This window comes from Phycodurus eques, chromosome 9, assembly GCF_024500275.1.
Source record: "Phycodurus eques isolate BA_2022a chromosome 9, UOR_Pequ_1.1, whole genome shotgun sequence".
In the NCBI taxonomy this organism is placed as follows: Eukaryota; Metazoa; Chordata; class Actinopteri; order Syngnathiformes; family Syngnathidae; genus Phycodurus; species Phycodurus eques.
The window spans coordinates 21,073,623-21,093,587 of record NC_084533.1 but is presented as its reverse complement, the minus strand read 5'-3'; the positions used below and the strand labels follow the sequence as shown (position 1 = coordinate 21,093,587).

The following is a 19,965-nucleotide window of genomic DNA, read 5'->3' as shown; positions in this document are numbered from 1 at the left end:
TACAGTATAAATACTGTATGTACCTTTTATAAAACAGCTTCTTATGATCAAGAAATCATTTTACATTTACGTAAATTTCCCTATCCATCTGGTAATCTTGACACCCTCAACTGACTAATCACACCATACAAACGGAAGTGGGAACTTTTCAGAAAGAGGGTGCAGGTATCCCCGTCATGTAAATGTAAATGTGTACACATAAACATACATACATGTTGTGGCAGAGTATGCAAAAAAACTAAGGGGTTTCATCAAACCAACCTCTTTTGAACGGAAGCTGTTGACTGATATTTTGCGATATTGAATGTCTTAAAACAGTGGTCCCCAACCTTTTTTCCGCCACGGACATCAGTGCCACCTTCAGTGGACAAAATTAGCAACGACAGTTACTTTGATTGAAAAACCCCACAGGCTGGATCGGACCCCTTGACGGGCCGGCTAAGGCCTCCGGTCCATATTTTTGACACCCCTGATGTAAGTAATTTGAACTCTAACACGAGATCTCTGGGGTCTTGTTTTGCCACACAGAGTCCATCACGGGACATGTTCAAAATGTCGCTCAGTACTTTAATGTAATTTGCGAAGGCACATGTGTTTCTGATTCCAATGTTTTGAGACGGTCCATCAGCGTGAAGCGGAACAAAGTCGTCTTTGGAGGCGCAGATCAAATAAAACGAAATGCCAGGAAAAGGAGCTTCAGGATTTTACAAAGATCCATCAAAAACCCGACACACAATCCACCTGACACAGACATACAATGCTGTTGACTTTTCTTGCTGCTTTTTGTTCACATTCATGAGATCTGAAATCTTAGTATAAATAGGATTGTACAGTATTCAATTCCTGCATACATGTATTTTTACATTCTTACCGGCTTATGTGTACACTATTGATACAACAATGCTGCTAACTATTCTTGCTGCTTTTTGTTCATGTTCACTTCATCTGCATTTACAGTAAACATAGTAAAGTTGAGTATAAATGCATACTTGTAACATCATTTGTGTTTATTTATTTATTAACTGATTAGATGTAAAGTAAATAAAGCAATAAAACAACGCTGCTGACTATTCTTGCTGCAGTTCATAATACTGATTATTTTATTTTCAATAGTTTATACATAGACTAGTCATATATTTATAGTTTATTTTATCTATACAATGCTGCTGACCATTCTTGCTGCTGTTCAGATTCCCTTACTGCATTCAAATATGTTATGTATTTACTAATAATATTACTGTTTTTCAATTATTTTCATTTAGTGATATGTGTACAGTTTTTTTTTTTTTTGCGGCGTACTGCTGACTATCCTTGCTGCTGTCAGTATTCACTTCTGAATGTATGGTCTCTATGTACTCAAAGTTAGTATTACTGATAATTCGATTATTAACTGCTTAAAGAAGGACTATTTAGTGATAGGTGTATAGCTTTTATGCTACACTCAATGCTACTGACTATTCTTGCAGCTGTCCATTCACGTCTGTTGCCATTTACTCATTGCATTACTTTTTATTTAATTCACAACTGCTTACACTGCATACAAAAACAAATATTTCTACTACATACAGTGCTGCACACTATTCTTGATCTTTATTAATTTATTCATAAATTATAGATATCTACAAAGCAAATTGACTAATTCACTATTCATGTACTGTACATTGCTAAAGTATTGTTGGTGTTCATTTCATATTTCTGTTTCAAAGTGCAGCAAAGATTTGCAGGAAATACGCTCAATGACTGTTCCTATGTGTTTATCCATCCATCCATTTTCTGAGCCGCTTCTACTCACTAGGGTCGTGGGCGTGCTGGAGCCAATCCCAGCTGTCATCGGGCAGGAGGCGGGGTACACCCTGAACTGGTTGCCAGCCAATCGCAGGGCACATACAAACTAACAACCATTCGCACGCACAGTCACACCTACGGGCAATTTAGAGTCTTCAATTAATGCACGTTTTTGGGATGTGGGAGGAAACCGGAGTGCCCGGAGAAAACCCACGCAGGTACGGGGAGAACATGCAAACTCCACACAGGCGGGGCCGGGGATTGAACCCAGGTCCTCAGAACTGTGAGGCTGACGCTCTAACCAGTCGGCCACCGTGCCGCCCTATGTGTTTATTACTTTAAAAATTATATATTCTCATAGTGGTTTGTTTACTGTAATACTAGAGTGGCTCAAACTACGAGAGAAAATATATTTGTGTGTTTTTATCATACTTGGAATTAAAGATAATTCTGATTCTGATATCCCACCTCTGATGGGTTCTGTGTGAAAGTCACAGGTGAAAATAATGAACGTCAGTTCTTCCGGAAACTGTGCGAAAAGTGCATCTTTTCTAAATGGAGGTGCTGCACTAGCATTCATGAATGTTATTGTTGATTTGTGCTGCTCAAGATAATGATCTTGAGAAAAAAAAATACATTACAGCACTGCATACCTCATGTTCTTAACAAAAAGAAACGTCAAGTAGAATATTAAAGATGGACTTTTGTCATAAGAGAGTGAACACAAGGAGTTGCTATGCTATTAACGTAAATGTCTTCAGGCGTTTTTCCTGTGAATGGGAATCATTTTCTTTAAAAAATAAAATAAAACGGCATCAGTACGTGATACACTCGAAAACACTCGAAAGCCGAGCCAGCGACTGAAGTGCGAGAATCGATGGCGCACAAACATTTCACAATCCGATATCCAGACGCTTGAAAAATGAGGAGGAGGAGAAAACGGCTGGGGAAGACTGAGGAAGAGGAGGAGGCGTCATGAGATGGAGGGTGATTGTTCGATCTTTGCACTCTCTTTTATTTATATTTGGCCAGTCGGCGCTTATTGTTGTTGTTGTTGTGTCAGCTTTTTACCACAAGTGAGAAAATTCTGATGGCAAACATGTCGAAGCGTGACACAGGAAATAAAGGATTAAAAAATGTTAGGGTTACAGACACTACAGAGAGGCCTACAGCCAGGGATGTCAACAATCATGATTTTATTTGAATAAAATAAAGAAAAAAATGTTTTCAATTTAAACTAGACTTACATTTTTTCATTAGATGTTTTATTTAATTCAGCATTTATTTCAATTGAAATGTTTTTTTTATCAATTAAACCATGTTTATAAATTAAAATGAATTGTCTTTGTTGTAATCCATTTAATTTTCCTTAAAATTATTTTTAAAATAAATTTCTTATCCAGTTTATATACTGTATGTATCGGTGCAAGTTATAATAGATGGATATGTAATCCTATTTTCATATTTTTGGCAGGTATTATGATGGGGAACGGTAAGCATTCTTGAGGTACTTGTAAGCATTTTTACTGGGTATTATCAATTGAAATAGGTTAGAATTTTCAGCGAATATTATCAAATGGAAATGGCAGTCTTTGATTATTTAACTTTTTTTTTTCATCCCGATGAAGCTAAAATTCCACAGAAGAAAAATATAAGAGTAATAAGAAGGTTGGTTCATCTCACTAATTTCAAACATGATTCCCTGGCAATGCCTGCTCCAGGCCACATGAATTGTGTAATTAATAGCAATCTCATATTTAAATAATATTTCTTCAAGATTTGGGAGTTTTTAAGGGAATTCAATCATTTTTATTTGGCTTGATTGAGCTTGATTTAGTCAAATGATTTAAATCAAGCAACCCTTCCAGCAACAAGATCCAAGGAGCTGCAGCAATTTCTGGCAAGTTGTGGCTGTGTCCCACATTAGACAACAACCTGCCCTATGCAATACTGTTGGAAGCTTTTTCTCACTAAGAAAAACATTAAACCTGGCAAGATTTTGCAAAAAAAACCCCAAAACAAAACAAAAGCAGTACATGACAAAGGGCGTGTGTATTTGAGGTGTGTCTGATGCTAAGCTAACAGCTAGGTAGCATGTTTAGTCGAGTAATGGAAGTGTTAAAAAGAAAATGTTACAACAACTGTTATGAGCACTCATCCATTCATACAAAGACATATCCATCCACGCACAGACTTTATCTTGTCTTCTTTCCCAGTAAGAGGCTTGTCGTACAAATCTTGCTGTAATTAGCCGCGTGTGGACTAACGACCTCCTGGACCGGGATTACGTGCCCGTCTGCGTCTAATCCTAGGGATCATGTGCCTTCTCTTCCTCATTCCTCTTCTCGACGCTCTTCTTCCCTCGCAGTCACGCGACCTCAAGCGTTTAAATGTCTTTATCACTTACGCCTTCATGTTTACATAATATTTGCATCGTGTTTCAAAATGTGGAAATTCCTTGTATAAATTCGACGATTATTATCCTTGTTGTATAGGAGCGGACTTCATGGTTGAAATGTTTTGTGAAAGTTATGAGGAACTTTTAAATATTGGCCTAACACTAAACAACCAGCCCAAACCCTAACCCCAAACACTAACTCAATAACTAAGTAACTGACCTTAACCCACTAACCCTAATACTAACACTAACCCTAATCCTAAACCATATGCCTCTAACCCAAAAACCCTAACTCTAAGCAATGTTAGGGTTAGCCCAGCATTAATCCATTGACCTTCTAACCTTAAACCTTAACCCACTAAACCTAACCCACTTATCCTAACCCCAACCCTAACTCAGCCACAAACCATAATTAACCCACTTACCGTAACACTAACTAACTAACCTTAACCATTACTAACCCCAACTAACCCACAAACCCTGTATTACTTGGCCCTAAACCTAAGTGACTCATACCCCAATAACTCCAACCTCCAATAACTCTCTAACACGAATCCAAACCTACTAACCATAAACAACCAACTACACCGTAAAGACATTATTTTGGAGAGTGCTAAATATAATCCATGAAAATCCTCTAAAATTTACATTATTATTTTAGATGGGTAAAGTACCCTGAAATTTAGGGTAAACTTTACCTACACTACCTATTTGATAGTAAAAAGTGTTACCAAGAAAAATTTACTAAAATCCACCTAAAAGCCATTGGCACTACAATAAGCATCACTTGACGCGTGTATACTGCACCAAATCCACACAAGCCCCAACCCTTAAACATGAACTATTGCAGACTAAATATAAATGTTTTCTACAAAATATTTTACTTTTTATTGTGTCTGACTCATAAAACAGATTTCAGGATGAATTGTCGTTTGTAGGGAATACAAATATAATTAAAGACATTCTAAGGATCCACGGAGAACCTGAAAATGTTTCCGGAATCTCCATGTTATGAAGGCGTGACCCTGTGATCTCGAGACTATAATAAATAATAATAAACTCCTTCCAACATGAGAGCAGACATTTTTGTTTGGACGACCACTTCCTCCTGCTGTGTCGGAAACCCTTTGGGCGGAAAACCTTATTAACTTGGGAGGGATCATTGAGCTAATACGTGGCAAATAAGTGGATTAGCAGAGGGTCACTGTGGATTAGCCGCCGTCTTTTTTGTTTCATCCCGATGTCTCCCCTCCTCAAAATCCACTCGTAATCTGCTCCAAATCCCGTAAAGCAAAAGGCTGGCAGCCAAACGGGGATCCCTATCGGTCTGGCATGGCTTCACTATCGTCCCTCCCTGTTTTGACGTATTAGTATATTGGGGCGGCATGGCTCAGGTGGTAGAGTGGATGTCTACCACCCCAAAGGTTGTGGGTTTGCCCCTGTGACCATGTCAGAGTCCTTGAGAAACATACTGGACCCCCAGTTCCCCCTATTTTTAATAGGTATCACCAAATGGAAGAGTTTTGGATTCAATTAAGCGTTTTTTTTTTTCCCATCAAACGAATAAAGTGAAATCATGGAGTGCTGCATAACACAACATGATTACCTGACAATGCCTCCCCGGGCCATACTTGTATATCATAATAGTATCATTGTTTTTACTTGAAAACATTTAAATAAGATCTCCCTAAATTTGGAGGTTTTTATGTTAATGAAATTATTTTTATTGGGCTTGGCTGAAATCTTTTTTTTTTTTTGTCTGTTTGATTGACTTCAAACAACCCTGCCAATAGCAACATCGAAGTAACAGAAGAAATTTCTGGCAAGTGGTGGCTGCGTCCTACACGTGACAACCATCTTTCATATGCAAGATGGGTATTCTTGAGTAAAACGGGGTAGTGTTTGTTGTGGAGATTATCAGACTTAAAATATTTTTGATTATTTTTTTATTTTTTTCCCCCCCATCACATGACTAAGGCCTGGTACACACAATAATTTTTCATATCTCAAATATGTGCCCTCCCATTGGCTGGCGACCAGTTCACGGTGTAGCCGCCAGGAGGAATGAAATAATCCATGGGGGGACCTTCCCTATCCTGGTAGTTTTTTTTTTATGGAGACACAGGGGAAACTCAAGCTACCAGGGTGCCCAGGGAAGATCCTCCAAAGGTTCCTGCGGTGGGAAAGCCCCTCATATATCTGCATTTTAATCCCAACTATGTGTAACCACGTTCTACAAAGTTAGATCTACCAAATCCTTATCTTCCGAGATCGGACGAGATTGGGCGTTCTCGGGGTAGTATGGCCGTAAACCAAGAGGGAGGGAAAAAAAAAAAAGATCTTCCAAATCCTTGGACTGTATCAAACAGCGTCTAAAACTAATTTACACCGTCAATCCTTTCTTTAGATTTCCCATTTCTTCTCATGCCCTGTGATTTATTTTATTGTTTTGATCAGTCTACTCCTGTTGGTGTCATGTCTGCAATCTTCTACTTTGTCTCCATGCTTGTCTTTTTTAACCTGTCTCATCTTTGCATGGTATTTGTGAAGCGGTTTGTAACCGCATGTTACCTTACTTTCTTAAGGTCCTGGGACTAACATTTTCCTTATCTTTCTAGAGTCTGTATGTCAAATACATGCCATTAATCAAGTCCAGTCCCTTCCCAAATTGTAGAAAAACACCATTGTACTGAGTAAAATCATAATAAAAGATACCAATGCATCGAACTGAGTTCCTGTATTTTTAGTTTGTATTTTAGTACATGATCTATGAAAAATAAAAATAAATGGTGCATGCATACTTCACTGAGAACATGTTTGCGTCAACTCTGAATCACTTTGTTTAGTGTGCGATTATCTCCTGGCGTTGGACCGTCACCGTCCTCCACGTGCTGTTTGCTCACTGCTCGCCCACATAAAACACCATGCGTCAAAAGCACGTGTTGCCGGGACAACCGCTCCAAGTGAAACCCCCCCGCCCATCAAGGCAACTTCCATTCACGCCACCTCTCGTAATTGGCCAACTGGGCCAGCGGGTTGGAGGGGTCGCCCGGCGGATGAATGCCAAGGCGTCTGCTCAAACGTGGCCCCGCTTTCATCGCTGCTTGCCTCGGCTGAAGGCATGCCAGCAGGGCGGATCATTGGCGGGTGGGCGCTCGGGAGGACGTCGTGGAGTCTCTGCAGCGTGCCCACAAGAAGGCAGAGCGACAAGCTATCATCTGCTCTACTTCACATACAGAAAAAAGGGTGAATAAATACCTGCTGGTTTGAAAATGTACCAAAGATGGCAGATGTTATTAAGCAACATGTGCATTGTGATCTGATTGCGGTCACTCTTTTTTTCCTTTAGTGCCACAAGAACAACACGTTCAGTTTTGAGTGATTACTTTTAAAAGCGCTTTTTAAAGGCCACTTTGATCCCGATGGAGAGTTGGTTCAGGCAGGTCTGTCATGATGAAGGCGCACACCGGATGTCATGTGTGTATATCAGTTTGACCAGAGAAACTGTTCTCAATTGCCTTACCTGGTTAAAAAAAGAATAAACGCATAGGTTATATTTGATTACCACGCGTGCTGTCATAACGAACATGCACACCGGATTTCATGTCAATCAGAGACACCATAAGGCACTAGTGGGCTATATCATTCCAGCGTTAGTCTAATATTTCTTTCCTGGAGTTCATGAGGAGCTAAACCCCATTAGCACTAATGTTTGTTAATCCGAGCAAGCGAGCAGTCGCTGTCATCTGCATCGTGTTGAGTGACAGAACATTCTTGAGTAGTTTTTTTTCCCCTTCTTTTTTTCCCAATATTGGTTTAAGAGCGCCCGTGAGCCGCTCCTCAATTAGCAAGTGCGGCGTTTAATTGGCGCTGTGTGACCGGCACGCACCTTTGAGCCGCTGCTAATCCGTCAACCACCGCCCATTTTAATTGCCACTGACAACATTTGAATGGAAGTGAAGGAGCGGCAGCTGGGAAAAGCTTTTATTTTGACACAGGAAGTCATGTTTTAAGCAGTGGGGCTACATCTCAGGATGCTCTCAACTGAAATGAAATACACTATCTCACTACATTTATACTTTGAGACATTTGGAAACAATAAAATGAACCACACAGGGACCATTTTGTTAGATTTCTCAAACTACAAATGCTAACTGTAACACCAAATGAAAATGCCAACACACGACGCTAATGCTAACCTCGAACACTCCTATAACCCTAACCCTTTAAGTGCCTGTAAAGTCATTTGTGTCTTTGTTCTAAATACATTAAATATGTTTGAAGGTAAGAGCTGAAAACATGCAAAGACTGAGAACAATTTAGTGCCCAATTGTTGAGATATAGCATTAAACAGTGTTTCTTCGTGTCAGTTGTCTGGATTTTTTGAGTGGGGCTAAAATGGGGGCGTGCTGACACAACCAGGGAACGGCATGAGTCAGCCCTCCCCCACTATATAAGCGCAGTCTGTGGCTATTGTTACTCAGTAATAATATTTTGGCCCAATTCTACCACTACATCATGTAGTTAGCCTGTCACTCCTATTGTTGACCATAAAACCCAACACTAACGCTAAGCCCTAATACTAAACCCAAATTCTAACACTAACTCTACCCCCATGCTAATGTTAACTATAATGCTAACTGTAATCGCTGACTCTTAAACTTAGCATGAATGCTAACCCCTAATGCTAACCCTAAATACTAATGCTCAACTCACTTGAACTTTATTTATCGAGCACTTTGAAAACTACAGCTGCATATCAAATGCTGAACATGTAAAAAATCCAAGATAAAAACAGTTAAACATAGAACAATTAAAACAAATAAATAGCAATGTTAAAAACAATAAAACACTAAAACAGTGCAGTCAGATGCTAAGTTAAAAGCAAAGAATAAAAATTGTTTATCTAACGCTAGCACTTAAAGCTAACCCTAACCCCTAATGCTAACCCTAACCCCTAATGCTAAGTATCATTATCATCATTATCTCCTATTTCTAAACCCCAACACTGATGCTAACCCTAAAAGCTAATGCTAACCCTAAATGCTAATGCTAACACTAATGCTAACCCTTAATGTTAACCCTAACGCTAACGCCTAATGCTAGCTCCAAGCGCAAATGCTAATGCGAACCCAACCCAAAAACTAACTCTAACCCCTATGGCTTTCTTTACCCTAAACCCTAATACTAACCTTAACCTCTAACGCTAATTGTAACCGTAACCCCTATGGGATAATGCCTAACCCTAACACTAACATAACGCTTTGTTTTTTTTTAGCTTTCTCTAGTCAAGTCTCTTACAGAGGAAACTGTTTAACATTCCATGTCGGCGCCACTAAACGTTCTTATTTTCTATTTGAAGTGTAACTCTTTGGCATGCGTACATGTGTGTGAGCGTGTCAGGTGACTTTGCACAGATGATTAACCCCATCAAAAAGCACACCACCACCACCAGCGAGTGTCTTGTTTCCATGGCGACGCATCTCCACCGAGGACAGCAGCGGGTCAGCACGAAAACAAAGTTTGAAACACCAGAAAGACAATCACCCCCCTCCCCCAAACTCTTCCAACATACACACATGTTCACATCTGTTTACATACCCCACTGACATCACACACACGCCATCCTGCATTCATTAGCTCCAATGATGCCGCGCTAACCTAGCGACCAGACCTGTGGCTAATCCCCTGCTGCGTCCACTCTCTCATTGGATGCCTTCCCAGGTGTCCCCCCGACCTTTCGACACCCCCCGCCGGTCGTCCATCTGCGGCGTAGACATCGTCAGAATTCACCGGGAACAGCTGCTGGGCCGGGACCCGAGCCAGGACCTGGCAGGTAGCGGCTCTGGGCCACATGCTTTTAGCTCATGACGCCACGTGGCGCTAACCTCCATCTTTGCCATTAGCAGTAGAAAGGTACCGTTGTTATTATTGATTTTTCGCATGGCCTCTAAAAGACACCTCTTTCCCCTTTTTACGCAGTGTATCACTGAGTGGGTTCAGACAGCATCACACAGTCAGGCTTGAAACCCTAATTTGAAACCCTAACTTGAAGCCCTACATTGAAAAACAAACCCTTCCTTGAAAACCTATTTTGAAACCCAAACCATGTCCTGAAACCCTAATATTGAACCCTATCCCTTGCTTGAAATCCTCGCTGGAAACTGACATTTCAAACCATAACTCTGCTTTGAAACCCTAATTTCGATCTCTGCCCTAAAACCCCAAATGGAAGCAATAACACTCGCTTGAAACCCTAAGCCTAGTTTGAAACCCCAACTGAAATCCTTAACCCTGGTATGAAACCCTAAGCCTAAATTTAAACATTGACTAGAAATCCTAACCCTGACTTGAAACCCTACAATAAACCACAAAAATGTCTTGCAAATCATACTTTAAAACACATACCCCTGGCTTGAAACCCTAACACTAATTTGAAACCGTACTTTGAAACTTTAACAATGACTTGGAAATCTTACTTTATACTCTAGTTTGAAACCCAAATTTGAAACCCTAACCTTGTCTTAACCCCTAACTTTGCTTGAAATCATAATCTAGGCTTGAAACACAAACATAAACCCTAACCTTGGCTTGAATCCTTAATTTGGAACTTTAATTCAGGTTTGAAAGCCTAATTTAAAATCCTAACTTCAAACCTTCAAATCGTGATTTTAATCCCTTACCCTGTCTTGAAACTAAAGCTCGACCGATTAAATGGCCGGCCAATTTCATCGGTCGATATTAGCCCTTTTCAAATTGGTAAAAATCGGCCTATTTTTATTTTTTTAATGACTGTTTGAATGTCATTATCCTATCTTATGTGGCAATGCGTTAATGTGTAAAATAAATAAATGGGCCGATTTTTGCAGATTTTTCTCTCTGTTGTAAAGTTAACAAATATTCAAGGACAAAGTATTGTAAAATTGTCAAATATTCTACCTGTAATTCATATCTATACTTATAGCGTTAAGGGTCCACAAAAATAAGTTCCATCCATCAATTTTATTAATTACATATTTTTTTAAATAAATTGACCAATTAATTAGTTACTGGAATTTTATTCTGCCTAATATCAGAACCGGCATCTGCCTAAAAAAAAATCCCTCAGTCGGGCCCTACTTACCCTAATAACCACCCTACCACAAAAGCAGTGAAGCTGCAGCGCTGTGTGAACACATAAACACAATAGCACCAATATCCTACTTTGCTGTGTTCAGTGTAAAAGGCCACGGCAGATAAACAGCATAAACCTACTTCTGTGATACGCCAATTTTTGCTTGAAAAGACGCTAAGAACAGAACGCTTAAGCTGCTCCCTGCGTGTGTTGAGCGTCCAGGGCAGATAAGCTGAAATAAACAACAGATCTGGAAAAATAAATCCACCTCCCTCTCTTTCTCTCTGCCTCCAGGGGGGACGAGCGATGGCATTAGGAAGAGCTCCCCGCAAAGCTTCTCCACATCACAGCGAGCGATCACTCTGCCACACCAATAGCAAACACAGAGAAACAGCTCACTTCCACGGGGAGGAATCACCTCTCCTATCAGTGCGCACGTCGCTTTTATCTGCTGGCTAATGAGCATCTCACACATACACCTACATATACACACACACACACACTCATCCGGCAGTTTCGTCAGACCATCTCTCAGCGAGTGTCCCACTTCCAAAAGCGTGGACGTCCGCTTTCATGGTTACGCAACGCCGCAGCCAGCGTGAGCGTTGTTCAGCCTGGAAAGCCTTTGAACACGCAGCGTGCAGCGCTAGCATAACACTACAAGCTCTAATGACTGTGTGTGTGTGTGTGTGTGTGTGTGTGCATGCCATTATTAGTCAGTAAGTGATTTTTTTGCAAAGTAAGCATCTGCCAGAGGAGGAAATGTTGGTCTGATGCACGAGCTAGTCACGATTAAGCATGCTAAGCCCCACTACTGCTACTGTACTTTGTGAAAATGTCTCCACAACACTTTAACTCACTATACTAACTAAGAAAAAAAACATGTACTCTATGTATATATTTGTATGTATTTACCTGGGACATAATGAACCTGTGACACAACAAATCTGTGATGACCTAACCCTGTGACATCCCAAATCTGTGACATCTTAAACCTGCGACACAACCAACCTGCGACAAAAAAAATAAATCATCAACCCTCACCAACTTGTAGAATCAGCATGTGACGTCACCATCCTGTGACATCATCAACCTACGACATCAACATGGCGTTAAATGCACAAGAAGGCACGAGGCGTTTCAATTAAGAATCATGTACGTATAAGACACTTGGAAATCAGGGTAAATGTGAAAAGTGAACGTTCTTCACAGTCACATTGAAATTACTTTTTAGTAGGTTTTACACGATCAGGATTTTTGGGGCCGATCACCAATCAGCGAATTTAAAAAAACGATAACCGATCACCGATCCAATCACAAGATGGAGCAATGTGTCTATTTAAATGACTTGTTCATTTACTGTATATACTTGTGTACTGTATACTAACTATCTTCAAAAGTATTCTCTTGTCAGATCATGTATTCTAATCAGTCAGGTCAAACCGACATTAGATGACAGAAATAACGGGTGCTAACTTATTGTAATTAAACTACTTTATTGTAATTAAATTATTTCACTTTAGAGCATGATTCGAGAAAACGCCGGCATGTTAACGTACAACTGTTTTTAAGCTATTAAGCACTAGCTTGCTAGGCTACATAACGTTTTGTTGTCTGCTTGCGAGCCGTATCATATTACAAGTATGTGAACATACCTCAAGCAATCCTTGAATGAAAGTCCTCTCCCGAGTACCGCGTGACCACCACCACACGTTTTTCCCCATTTTGCTCTTACATTACACGCGACGCGATCCATTGTTGTTGTCGTCGCCCTGGTAACGAGTGTACCCGGTCGTTTGAGTTGACAAGATAAAGCCCAGTGACCGTAAAAGAGGGGATCCGGTGGCATCGGAATACAAGATTCTATTGCAGTCGTCTGACATTGTGCAATCGTGAAAGACCAAATTTGTCTTGTCGCTGAAATGTTTTTAAATAACTTTATTGGCTGTCAGATATTTACAGTACTACTTCAAAAGACATGCGACAAGGCTAAAAATAATTAACATTTTTGGATTCAAATATTCTGTAAACAATGACAACGCGGAGTAAATGTCTTTTGCAGAGCCGGCGAATTATGACATTAAAGACCATCAGCCGATCAGCATAAAACGCTAATTATCGGCCGATACCGATCAAGCTGATAAGATTGGTGCAAAGTCTACATTTTAGTATTGTTGGTGTCAAATCTGAGCTGCGTGCTGAGAAGGAGCATCATTGTTGCGACAAGAGTCCGTGGCGGTGGCTCCGCCTCAAACGCACTCGACATGAAGATCTCCTCACTTGCATCTCTGCGTACTCTAAAAGCTCTCGTAATGGACGGTAATGCCGCTGGCTACGCGCCGCTAATGTGTCCACTTCCTGTCGGTGACGAGTGCATGTGGCGGGAGAGAGCATCAGGATGATGACGATGATGATGATAATGATGATGAAGATGGTATAGGGGCTTGCAATGAGGTTTGCTGAGAGCTAGAAAGCAAAGTTGAGCTCGCGACAGGAGGCACAAAATGGAGGCCTGATGGGAGTGTGTGTGTGTGTGTGTGTGTGTGTGTGTGTGTGTGAGTGTGTGTGTGTGTGTGTAAGTGTGCTCGCACACACTTATCTGCTGCCCGCATCAGCCGGAGTGAGATTTTCTATCTGCTCTCTTCATCATCCTCACTTTGTTCCTATCCTCCGCACATCAAAGCGCACACACACAAACACTGCCTCACACACATACAAAATCCCACTCACACACACACACATACACACACTTTCGCCAGTGGTGTGCAAAGCTCCAGTGCTGCCCAGGGCACAGAGATGTATTTTATGCCCCGAGAACCAATAGAACCTGTTTCGATTGGCGATAGCTGGTTCGCTCCCTCTTTGCACGCAACTGGCTATCACTCACACAAACACACGCTCACAAAACCACACGTCACAACTCAAAAGCACTCTCACTCACACAAGCACATACACTTATGCACAATCTCACACACACACCCACACACACATGCACACACACTGACAAACACAATCTCTCACACGCACATAAACATACTCGCTTAAAGACATGTTCTCAAACGCCCGCTCTCACTTACACACGCACTCACTCACTCACTCTCTTTAACACTACCCTACACACACTCTTACAAACACAATTTCACACACAGACACTCACTCTCACACACACATATTACCACACATTAAAACATTACCACTCACATCTACATTCACACACACAATCTCACGCACACACAGATACACTCTCTCATTCAGACACAAGTTTGTTTTCCCTCATCATAACACACATTCATTTAGTCTCTTGCAAAACATACACGCTTACATTACACATACACACTCACAAACTATACATTACACATACACACTCACACACACAAACACACTGAAGAACACAACCACACAACTCTTACACACACAGACAATCTCTCACATTCACAAATTCTCACACACATACACACGCTCTTTCACACACATTTGTTTTCTCTCTTCATAACACACACTCATTACTCACTCACTCACAAAACACAATGACCCACTCTCTCCCAACACACACAAACACTCGCACACTCACAAGTGCATTTACCCTCTACACGCAAGCATGCACACAAAACCAAGTGACTTCATGCAGCGCTGTGTCAAGTGGATGTTAAATGTAATGTAATACTTTCCTTTGTGGATTTTGAAACAAAAATGTTAGATAGTTTTTATCAAGACACCTGGGAACTCTTTGAAATTGTCAATAAAGTTTAGATTTTAAGGATATGTTGTTAGTGTAGTTTTTCACTTAGTATGAGGCTAATACGTGCGTATGTACACGCAGTGGGGTCGAGCGCTTCGGCAGATGGACGCACTTCCTCTCCAACGACACGCGACCCGAGCCGAGCGATCACCGGTGCGCTTAATGCTCCTCGTCAGATTACGGTGATATCGGGTAGTAATCTGGATTTAATCCAGATATAATCCACGGCCTCCAGTGACATGTGAGCGTGCTTCTCAATGCTACCACGCTAAACAAAAAAGAAAGATGTAGTAGTGCTGTTGTCTCGTTGCTGTTGCCAAGGCAACCAATCACACCAGCATCCAATTAATATGCGCTTTCAGGCAAATTGGATGTTCTTTTTTTGAACACAACTCATTTTAGTCCTCATTCTCTTCAATATGATGGACATTACATATTATATTTACTTAACTGCAGAACCTTTTTACAGAAATGCATTTTTGGTGGTGGTAATATTAAACTTTTAGCGGGTATTACAATTGGTGTCAAGTGAAAGTGGTGCTAAAAATAAAACAAAAACGCCCTATTATGCTGATTTACCATGTAATTGTTAACCAAAACTGTAACACCTATCAAGCCTGAAAGGTTCAGGTGTGTGTGTGTGCGTGTAGGTGTGTGTTTGTGTGAGAGATTGACCCGTGTGTGAGTGTGTGTCTGTGTGTGAGTGTAGTCAATAAAAGCAAAGTGTGTACATCAGCGTCACATTTGAAAATTAGCGTCGCACTTAAAATAACATGTAATTGTCCAATGAGGTTACTTTTATTATTGAGTAAATTTGCATTGATTATTGCTGCTTTAACACGCACACACAGATAATTCTAAAAAGTACAATTAAATTAGCGGACGTGTCCTACAAACAATATTTCGACTTTAATGCATGAATTTGCTAAATTAGTATAACTAGTCGGAACTTCTCGACCTCACACACCAGCTCGGGCTCCTTCCCTGCCAGAGAGGTGACATTCCACATCTCTAGAGCCAGCTTCTGTAGCCGGAGATCGGATCGCCAAGGTCCCTGCCTTCGACCACCGCCCGGCTCGCACTGCAACCGACCCCTATGGCCCCTCCCACAGGTGGTGAGCACATAGGAAGGGGGACCCATGTTACCCTTTCGGGATGTGCCCGGCCGGGCTCCATGGGTGCAGGCCCGGCCACCAGGCGCTCGCCTTCGAGCCCCACCTCCAGGCCTGGCTGCAGAGGGGGGCCCCGGTGACACGCGTCAAAAAACAAACCACATTGTATCGTAGTATATCAAATCAAAGCCTGTGACGAATGCTTTCTAAATATGCTGTTATTTTTACAATATGCCCTGGTATATTAAGGAAATTATCAAAATACTTTACTATTTTGCTTGAATATGTCACCAATCACACAATAGAGATCCAGTAACAATGTAAAACCAACAAACAAAATTGAGTCACATAACAAATTAAGGGACGTGAAGTAAGGCTTTCTTGAGCTGCAATTATTTTGACAATATTTTTTTGCCTGTTAGCGTTCCAAGTCGCCACATTTAACAGGGCACGCACACAAAGCAAGCTGACACGTTGTTGTCGGGCTGATAAAAACATTAACGAGCGCAAACCCAATTCCAGTTTCCCCGACGATGCTCCCCCTGTGGATCCTTAAGTGGAGCTGATGGAAGGTTGGACCGGCCGTCATTTGCATAATTGTGATGTTAATGCGCTGAGCCGTGGGACTTGATTATGTTGCATATTGATTGTGTTGCGCGGGAATGTCGGGAATCCGATTAGACGACGGGATTCCCGCCATCTGCCATCGTAAACATCGTCAAATGATCCGGCGAGGATGAAAAAGGAGACTCACCGTTCTCGGGGTGCTCCATCTCGCCGATGCTGCCGTCGGGTGTGGTGCGTTCGTAGTGGTCCTCGGGCAGTGCCAGCGGGCCGATCCGAGGCCCGGAGGACGACTTGGAGCTGACCGTCTCCGACTCATCCAGTCCGCTGTCGTAGTAGCTGTGCTGGGACGCGTCCTGCAGGTCCTGCGCCTGTTTGGCCGTGGAGAAGGTTACCCGGCGATGCGGCTGCTGGGAAGGAGATGAGACATTGTTACATTATTAACGACATCATAAACGATGTCAAAAGAAATTGACAAATGACAAACCACATCAAGTCACATATCATATTGAAGGCCGTGTCGAAAGCTTTCAAGGTCTGAGATTATTTTGGTGATATGCCCTTGTAAAATGATGCATTGACCAAAAAACAACAAAGTGTCCATATTCAATAACCAAGTACAAAATCTGCAAAACACAAACCACATCCAATCATGTCAAATTAAAAGTTGCGACGAAAATGCAATTAGTGCAATTTTTCGCCTAAAAACATGACCAACAAGTGTCGAGATTTAGTAACATTGTCAATAACTAACAAACGACAAACCCTATTGAGTCATATAGCCTATAGGGCTGCACAAATATTCCCTAAATGATAATAACGATTATTTTGATCAATATTGTAGTCATCATTATTAATCACAAATATTCATCATGTTAGGTAAAACGGCAGCTCGGTGGATGACTGGTTCGAATGTCTACCTCATAGTTCTGAGGACCGGGGTTCAATCGCCTGCCCCGCCTGTGTGGAGTTTGCATGTTCTCCCCGTGCCTGCGTGGGTTTTATCCGGGCACTCCGGTTTCCTCCCACATCCCAAAAACATACATGGTAGGTTGATTGAAGACTCTAAATTGCCAGTAGGTGTGAATGTGATTGCGAATGGTTGTTTGTTTGTATGTGCACTGCGATTTGCTGGCAACCAGTTCAGGGTGTACCCCGCCTCCAGCCCGATGATAGCTGGGATAGGCTCCAGCGCTCCCGCGACCCTTGTGAGGATAAGCGGCTTAGGAAATGGATGGCTGGATGTTAAGTAAAACATCTGTATTTTTACTACACTAATTTGCAACATGGCACAGTGTACGACTGGTTAGCACAGCCGCCTCACAGTTCTGAGGACCGCGGTTGAAATCCCGGCCCCGCCTGTGTGGAGTTTGCATGTTCCCCCCGTGCCTGCGTGGGTCTTCTCCGGGTACTCCGGTTTCCTCCTACATCACAAAAAAAACATGCGTGGTAGGTTCATTGAAGAGTCTAAATTGCCCGTAGGTGTGAATGTGGCTGCGAATGGTTGCTTGTTTATATGTGCCCTGCAATTGGCTGGCAACCAGTTCAGGGTGTACCCCGCCTCTCGCCCGAAGTTGGCTGGGATAGGCTCCAGCACGCCTGCGACCCTAGTGAAGATAAGTGGAACGGAAGATGAATGAAGGAATGAATAATTTTCAACATACAATATGTAAAATGTTCAATGCAAAATGAAACAAACTAAGAATAAATGATCGATCATAAAACATAAAATGTACACAAGAATTTTAAATTATTATTTCCCTGACATTTTTTATACAGTATAGATAATGCCACTTTGGAGAATTACTTGCGTAAGGGGAATATATATGCAGTATTTCTTGTCCAGTGTTTTGACCATTTTTCTGACATTTTCAGATGATTGCACAGATTAGTTGTGTTACCCTGCACGGCAGACACAACCCTGCTGCACTCTTTACATGATTTCGTCTTTAACATCACTTGCCTTGAATCAAAAAATGTCCAGACAACGGATGTTGATCCCTTTCAAAAAACTAGCTCCTCACGATGACGCTCCTCATTTCCAATTTTTGCTGTACTTTCTTCTGTCGACACGACTCTCTTTAATCATTCTACCGTGCACCCTGGAGCCACTGGCTTGTTATTTAGCCAGCTTAATAAAGCCTTAACGATGCGTTCGCCCCCTGGTGGTTGGCTGACAACTGATTGAGAAAGTGCTTCATTAGGTATGCAGCAAAGCCTGTGTTTTAAAATGTAAATGTCGTCAGGTTAATTTAATTGTGGCAGTTAAAATCGTGATCACGATTAAAATTCGATTAATTGTGCTGAGGGAAGGTTGGGTTTTTCTTGGGGCTTGAAAATGTCGTACCTGCTTAGTAAAGATATGATATGTTTACTCCAGTCAAAAACAACAAAGGAAATTGAACAAAGTTTCAAACTATATCGGAGTTTGTGAAAATATATAACGACACAACTAGCGAATAGGCGTCCATGCAGATACCCGACAGGGACAATTTTGTCTGTCCGGCTATCAGTCAATGCGTGTAACAGTCGACTTAAACATGCCAAAATGCAACATGCTGACTCCAAGTCTTTCCCGCCACCTTTTAGTTGGCATAGCGGAGTTAATTTGGAGTTTAAATGTCATCTGAAGGCGACGAGCTAGTTTGCATAAAAGCAGCAGGCTGAAAACAAACTTTGACGCTTCATTGACTTTGTCTTTGTGGAGGAGGAGGAAGCTGTCTGACTTGATGCTTTTATAATTAAAATACAATTAGCTGTCCATGTAGCGCTGCAGGACACACATGCGCACTGAGCCAGATACACACACATGCACAAATGAGCACACACACGCACCTGAATGGGGCTAGGCAGATAAACAGTAGCATCCTCGGCTGGCCAGATACTTGGTAACTATGGAAACTAGTGTCATCCTAGTCAGGACCCTGAAACGTTTCAAACAGCACCAAAACGTCTTTTGTCGCTTTGTATTATTGTTGAAATGGCCACTGTCTGCAGTCCAGGACCTTTGTTCGAAGTTGTGGTGAGCGGAATCAAACCGGTGGTACCAACAAGCGATCGCCAACTGTGACACTTCTGAGGATTTGGTGCGAGATGTTTAGTAATAAAAAAAATTAATAATAATAAAAAAATAAAAATGAAAAGAAAGTAATAAATGTTCAGTAACAAATGTCACATAATGTAGACATGACAAATTAACAAAATGTTGGGTAACAGGTGGAGAGTAACAAATATTCACAAACAAATGTTAGGT

General features: G+C 41.5%; 1 protein-coding gene across 3 annotated transcripts in view; it reads right to left on the bottom strand.

The window, feature by feature from the left end:
• Positions 1-19,965, bottom strand: part of LOC133407483 (protocadherin-1-like) — a 134,773-nt gene that overhangs the window by 42,901 nt on the left and 71,907 nt on the right. For 2 of the 3 annotated variants that reach the window (XM_061685456.1, XM_061685458.1), the window contains exon 4: positions 16,903-17,122. In XM_061685456.1, coding sequence (XP_061541440.1) covers positions 16,903-17,122 — 220 coding nt within the window. The remainder of the gene's footprint in view (positions 1-16,902; positions 17,123-19,965) is intronic. The other variant, XM_061685457.1, reaches the window with a different exon arrangement.